The sequence below is a fragment of the Temnothorax curvispinosus genome, unplaced genomic scaffold (assembly GCF_003070985.1).
Source record: "Temnothorax curvispinosus isolate PA1 unplaced genomic scaffold, ASM307098v1 QBEX01011070.1, whole genome shotgun sequence".
NCBI lineage: Eukaryota > Metazoa > Arthropoda > Insecta > Hymenoptera > Formicidae > Temnothorax > Temnothorax curvispinosus.
In genome coordinates, this window is record NW_020220850.1 from 1,493 (window position 1) to 8,715 (window position 7,223).

General features: G+C 32.8%; 1 protein-coding gene across 3 annotated transcripts; it reads left to right on the top strand.

Annotated features, from left to right (window-relative positions):
• Positions 1 to 254: 254 nt before the first annotated feature.
• Positions 255 to 6,715, top strand: LOC112461099. 3 transcript variants are annotated; one of them, XR_003041518.1, is made up of 12 exons: positions 255 to 364; positions 442 to 625; positions 701 to 835; positions 910 to 1,083; positions 1,149 to 1,394; positions 1,475 to 1,665; positions 4,063 to 4,235; positions 4,584 to 4,726; positions 4,889 to 5,078; positions 5,359 to 5,469; positions 5,729 to 5,956; positions 6,212 to 6,715. XR_003041518.1 is itself a non-coding variant. In XM_025026183.1 (4 exons), the coding sequence occupies exons 1-3, from the start codon at positions 5,032 to 5,034 to the stop codon at positions 5,937 to 5,939; spliced, it is 369 nt and encodes a 122-aa protein (XP_024881951.1). In that variant the 5' UTR covers positions 4,843 to 5,031; the 3' UTR covers positions 5,940 to 5,956; positions 6,212 to 6,715. The 3 variants fall into 3 exon arrangements, 1 of the variants encoding a protein (XP_024881951.1); XR_003041519.1 differs by having other exon boundaries at positions 1,154 to 1,394; XM_025026183.1 differs by lacking the exons at positions 255 to 364; positions 442 to 625; positions 701 to 835; ... (3 more) ...; positions 4,063 to 4,235; positions 4,584 to 4,726 and having other exon boundaries at positions 4,843 to 5,078.
• Positions 6,716 to 7,223: the final 508 nt, after the last annotated feature.

The window sequence follows — 7,223 nt, forward strand, 5'->3', positions numbered from 1 at the left end:
TCACGTAATTTAGTGTCTTTTCTTTCTTTCTTTTTTTTTTTTTCCTTTTTCTTTAATTATTATATATATATATATATATTTTTTTTTTACTTTTACTACAGTCTAAGCATACTATATTAAACTTTACGATTTGTAACAATTTGTAGTATGATATATTTAAGTAAAATATTAAAATTATGTTTATATAACTGCCATGTAAATAAGATAATTTCTTTAACATAAAATAATACATGTAATATTTATACAGGGGAAAATAATCTTTAATCAAGGATTTGTTGGTTGTCCAATTTGTGATATACAAGTTTCGGTGAAGGAATTGAACTTAAAAGTCAGAAGTTATGATCTGCAATCACTCTGCAGTGCAGTAAGTTATACGATACTTGTAAAATTGGTATTATATTGTTCATCTGACCAAATAACTTAATTTTGACAAATATTTAGGTATTAAAGATGAAGGAACACGAATGTAAAGAGATCACGTCAGCGGAAACTCCATCGTTCTTCAATACAGTGGACAAAGTGCTAAATCTAATGCATGTAACGTTAAAAGAAGCAAAATACATTATGACTATAGTGATGGATCTCAATGTTATATCGCTCGCGCTTCAAATCATTTGTTTAGCAGGTACATTCATTATATTTCTTATTTCACTTATAAAATATAATAATGCAATTATAATTTAATAATGAATGAATATAGGTAACATTTTATCAAGGACGCTATTAAGCAGAAAAGCGGAGAGAAACAAATATGCATGTAACAACAGATATTCGTTTAATTTGAAAGATTACATAACGCTGGATAAGAAAATTGAAAAGAAAGGGCGAGGCGATGGTGAGATCTCAATATATTTTTATATATTGTCGTTATTACGAAACGCGATATATTATGTTAGATGGCACGCGTAGGAAAAAAGCTGCGGCGTATGCTGGAGGCCTCGTACTTGATCCGAAGAAAGGTTTCTATGACAAGCTGGGAGCTTCAATTTTTGGTATTGTACAAGATGTATTAATCCGAGTATTATACAAGAGTACAATTTGTGTTTTACCATCGTGCCCAGTGCGGCGTATGCTGACGTCGAGGTAATTTTCTTATATACAAACAATATCATGAAGTAAATATCTGGACTAAAACATAATTTACACAGTGCAGCAATTAAATATTCTCGAGTTAAATCTGGAGTCAGGTATGATCCCGATCGAGATTCACAAATTAGTCAAAAGCAGACAGCAGATCAAGCAACTCATGAAAGCGCCGAATTTATTGCCGGAACAGAAAATGGATTACCATATCAGGCAAACGGCGTTGAACTTCACAGACAATTCCATGTATGGATGCTTAGGGGCGATGCATTATCGATTTTACGCTAAAGGTCTTGCCGCTCTGATAACAGGTAAGACGCGAAATATTGCATATTTAAAACGCCGATAACATGAAGCATAATATATTATATAATACAATTTTTTTACATAGGGCTTTAGCCTAGGAGGAGGACGAGGATAAAACGAAGAGAAAGGAGCAATGTAAAGAACGCAAAGAAAAAGAACGAGAAAAGAAACGTGACGAAGATGATGGCAAAGGAAAGTGGGAAACCGTTAAAGGCGGCGTGGCTATTCCCTTCGAGAAACCGAAGATGTTCGTCAAGGACGTAGAAATTAATATTGGTGCGGTGTTGAAGAAACTTTCTGAGATAATTGCAGCTTTACTATACTAAGTTATAAAATAGATATGATTAATTGTTTTAAATTGATTATCAACATTTATTAAAAATTAGTTATCATGCAATTTAAAACAGTTTGTTTCTTATTTCGGATATGATAACAACTAATCAGACGTGTCTTATGAATTTTGCAAAATCATATGGTGGTTGATGCAATATATCGACACTTAATAAAATAGCTATCATTTTATCTGAATATTCTTATGGCAGCCAAAAAACTGAGATATCCCCCAACTTGCTTGTTTCAGATACATTTATATTGATGTAATTTGTACATAATTCAAGAATAAAACATTTCTGTACATAAATTGGCAAATGATACGATAAATCTTTCCTTTAATATAAATAATGCGATATATTTTACTTTCTTGTAAAATTATAGGAATAGTATCTTTTCCCTCCTCCTCTCTTTCTCTCTACCTCTCTCGCTCACTTAATATAATTACACGCCCGGGGATATACTCAAGTAGTTAGATTGAATTATTTCAATTAAACTTGTTTAATTATAATTTTATATATTTAATTATAGCGTTTTTGATTTGAGATTCAAACCGACTCGGGTCGCATCATGTATACAAGACTCTAGCATCATTGACGTGGAATACATACATATCTATGTATGTATTCCACGTCCATTGATGCGATCCGAGTCGGGTTGAGTAGTAAATCGAAAACGCCATTAGTTGTTTACGTGTATCGAGAAGTGAGCGTTTCGATTCAAATATCTCGCGTCGTAGTGTTGTCGCTTTTTGATTGGTCGGTCGAAGCCGGCGATTGCGGGATCGCGGCGACTTTCGCGAGTTTCGCGCCTGTACGTCGTGTGATCGTGATGTGATCGCGTCGTGTCGTGAGGTTAATATTGACGTGATCTCTCATTATTAATTACAATTGTTTAATTTCGAATTTCGGTTGCGTCTTTACTCAAAAATCGAAGTGCTACGAAGTTATGGGTGTCACAAGAGGCGAAATATAAGCAGGTCGCCGGAGATAGGTAATGACAGTCGTGATCGTTACTATGTTTAGGCGGGCGTTACTTCTGTAGTAATTTACGATAATTAACTCGTTTACGCGGGATGAATTATTATCAGTTATTACAGAATCCTCATTTACGTGGAGGATTATCATATAAGTTACAGAAGTAACGCTCGCGTAAACGTAGTATATGACAGATAGTGTGTGTGTGTGTGTGTGTGTATGTACGTAAGCGTGTGCGTGCGTGTGTGTGTGTGTGTGTGTGTGTGTGTGTTGTGTGTGTGTGTGTTGTGTGTGTGTGTGTGTGTGTGTGTGTGTGTGTGTGTGTGTGTCCGGAGTTTGATCAAAATAACTATTTATAAATCTTTCTGTTCATTGTTGCATTGCAGAAGACTACAATCGATGGCGAAGATGACAGTGAAAGCGAATCTGACTGGAGCAGCGATTCAGACAGTGAGAGCACAAGTAACGATGACCACTATCAAAATATTCGCGTTTCATCAAAAAGTACGTTCTCTCAACCTATAAAATTGAGTAAAATTATTTTCTACTTAAAGAAAAATAACAAATTTAACGATATATTTTATGACACCATAATTTTTTTTTTTTACATAAGAGCCTAGGAGGAGGACGATTAACCTCGCGACACGACTCGAGCTATTACATCTCGATCACACGACGCACACGCACACATGACAAAGGCAAATATCAAAATATTCGCGTTTCATCAAGAAGTACGTTCTTTCAATCTATAAAATTGAATACAATTATTTTCCATTTAATAAAAAATAATAAATTTAACAATATATTATATGACACCATAATTTTTTTTTTACATAGGGCTTTAGCCCAGAAGGAGGACGAGGATAAAGTGAAGAGGAAGGAGCAATGTAAAGAACGCAAAGAAAAAGAACGAGAAAAGAAACGTGACGAAGATGATGGCAAAAGAAAGTGGGAAATCCTGGGTGTCGTGGCTATTCCCTCCAAGAAACCGAAGATGTTCGTCAAGGACGTAGAAATTAATATTGGTGCGGTGTTGAAGAAACTTTCTGAGATAATTACAGCTTGTGGTAAAAAACGTACGGACTGACGCGAGCGAATAGAGCTTTTGCACGAGCTACAATTGATAGGCGACGTTCATATTTTCGGCCCGGTTATAATCATAAAGATTAAGTTTTCCATTGTGTCTTTTATATTTGATTACAACCAAAAGTTTCTGATGCTATAAAGCCGGAGTATTGGTCGAAGTACGTATTTGTGTATAAAATAGATATATGTATGTACGTATGTGTAATGTAAATTTATAAGTCCTCTAAAATAGAAGATTTAATATAAGCAAGTATGAAATAGATAAATATTTTTGTTACAGAATATTGGAGCGTATTATGGTAATAGCGAAACAATAATGGAAGAAATGCAAAAGTTTGAAATGACGCTGTATAAAATAGATGATTGTGTGTTGACACTGGTGGAACGTTTCGATGAGGAATTCATAAAGTTGTTGAAGGAATGTGATTTACACAGTAATGAATACGTGGAAAGGTAATACCTTTTGAGATAAATTATGCGAAAAATATTTTTAACATAAATATAAATACAGTTATAATTGATAACATATACGGAGGGTTAAAGCCATAGTGATGTAAGTCAATTTTTTTATTACTTTTTTTTTCTTCTTTCAACATATCTGCGTGTGTAGATTGCATCTATAAACTTAACTCGATAGGTTAAAAAAGGTGACTTACACCACTATGGTTTTAACTCCATATATATATATATATATATATATATATATGTATTATGGGGTGAGAGAGAGAGAGAGAGAGAGAAACTTTATCTTGAACAAGATTGTGTAAAGAGATCTGCAATGTAAAATTTTTCTTATTTTAGATATATCGATGAATTTAATGTTCAAGATCAAATGGGATTAGCTATTGGTGCTCATGATGCAAATATTCAACAAGCGTGAAAAGTTGATGACATTACAAATATAGTTAGAAGAAAATTCATACACATTTAAGATATATAGAGAGGTAATTATAAAAATTATTATTGCTTGTATTATTTCAAAGAGTATTGTTTTATAAAAGTTCACTGACCGGTTTTTTATCTAAAATGTATATACATATTCGTATATATGTTGCATTATATTGAGCTGGTATACAGAGCTTATCAGATTTCTTTCTCAATCACAGACGCATGAAGCTGTTAAGAAAGACCGATCTATGCAGGAATAAAGCAGTAACCTAAAAATAGATAGTGACAGTGTGACAGTCGTGACCATCGCCGCGTGATAGATGATAGTGATAGTGAAATATATATTGACGGCAGGGAGCTGATGCCGAGGAGATCTTTAAGAAGGAAGGTATATCCAAAATCGCACACGTACGTATATATGCTGTCTTGTAAAAATTGTAAAAGTTCAGAGAACGAGAAAATGATCTGTATTTATATGCACGTGTGACAAGCACTATTGGGCACTATCGCGTAATAAAGATTTCTCCGAAGAATGTTATTGTACTTTACTTTCGTTAACTTGGATACTTCAAATGTACAATCTCGCGTCTTCAAAATATAATAATTCTCAGACACTGTGGAGGAATAATTGTCTAGCACAAGAGGTCCTCTTATAAATGTCCTCCTTTTCTTTCGTTTTTTTACACAGGACCATTTTATATTCAACTATATGGTATACAATTTTGCCGCTATATATTGACCGCAGGGAGCTGATACCGAAGAGATCTTTAAGAAGGAAGGTGTATCCAAAATTGCACATGTATGTATGTATATGCTGTCTTGTAAATTGTAAAAGTTGAAAAGAACGAGAAAGCGTTCTGTAGCACAATTTATATTGTAGGCAAGTTATGCTAAAATATTTGTGAATTGAGTTCCTATTATCCATTATTATGATATAGATTTTATCAACAATATTAGAGAAGTAACGAAAATTGATTTTATTAAGTATTTAAAGCAATTGAGAGTTTTTAGCATTAAGTATTTCCATTTTCTCATAATATGCTTAAAAAATATTGCAGGGGACTTGTGAGTTATGCGAAGCAATTGATACTATTAAGGTTCATTGGTCATATAAAGTTTGCACACGTCAAGCTTGACATCCTAAAGATCACAATGCATTCTAAAAATATACCGTGCAGGTTCGTTGGCGTATACGTGGTGTCATACAAGATGGAAGATATTTTCTATGTTTTGGAAGTAAAATTTGGAAAATACAACATGCCACAATAAGCGCTAAACCAGGAAATGTAAGTGTAATCAGTGCTCTAAACATTCCTTTTAATAGTAATATAAAATTGTTCTTATAAACATCAATTATAATTAATTCAAGTTGTCTATTATTTGAAAAGAACTTGATTTTTAGTTTCGTTTTTTATTCTATCTTCTGAAAAAGATAAAATAATGTAGATTTCCTAAAATTAATTTTGTTTATGCTATCGAAGAGGAAACACTTATTATAAAATTGATTATAATACTAAGACAATTATATATAACGATTTCAGATGGTACGACGGCTTTTTATTTTTTACGTTAATGCTGAATGGAAAAGCCTATAAGCATATTGCGGACAAGATGATGTCTAATCTGGATACAGCCACGAAAAAGAAAGATATGCGCATGGCAGGGAAATTAGCGCTATTCACAGGCCTTGTAAGCATATTTAGTAACAACGAAGATTCTTTGAATTGAGCTCTGTCTTAAAATCGCATCAATTGAAGTGAATCCACTGCTGAGTGCTGAAATTATACGATTTTATCCGTCACAACAAATAGACAAAGAGGAATGTTTTTTCCAGTCGATGGTCTCGAATGTTGCTGACGTAGCTATTTCGTTGTAAATGCATCATTATGAAATGATGATCGGTAGTAAATGAGAGATATGTTGTGAATTAAAAAGATGTCTACATTACCTAAACAGTATCTTTGTATAATTACAAACTATCTTCATCTAATTTTTTAGTGACAATGTCCGAATAATTTGCGTTAGTATTTCTGTGTAAAAAAAATATGACGATTATATTACAGTATATCAGATTTTAAAATAATTATAGAGGTAGGGTGTCTAAATTGTTATCGTTCCATCCAAATGTAGCTTTTATACTATTCGGATAGTATCGATATTTTATGCTGCTTAGAAACAAGTAAAAAGCATTTTAAGACACTTGTATCGTTTCCAAAATATAAAAACTTGTGTTTAGATTGCAGATATACGTTTTGGGTACTGGCATATCTATTTCGTTGCAAATGTATCGTTATGAAATGGTGATCGGTAGTAAATGAGAGATATGTGAATTAAAAATATGTACATATCATCTGATTTTTTAATTTTAGTAGTGACAATGTCCGAATAATTTTGCGTTAGTTTTCCTGTGTAAAAAAAAATATGACGATTATACGATTATATACGATTATATTACAGTATATCTGAAAAATGTTAGAAAATGAAACAATTGCTTAAAAATATCCTGTATATCATAGCATCTATTTGCTTCGCCTGTATAAAATGTTAATAACG

Coding starts and splice junctions, on each gene's coding strand:
- LOC112461099 (XM_025026183.1), top strand. CDS start 5,032: ATGCCGAGGAGATCTTTAAGAAGGAAGGTATATCCAAAATCGCACAC. Junction 5,079..5,358: donor GTATATCCAAAATCGCACAC/GTACGTATATAT, acceptor TTTTTTACACAG/GACCATTTTATATTCAACTA. Junction 5,470..5,728: donor GTGTATCCAAAATTGCACAT/GTATGTATGTAT, acceptor AAAATATTGCAG/GGGACTTGTGAGTTATGCGA.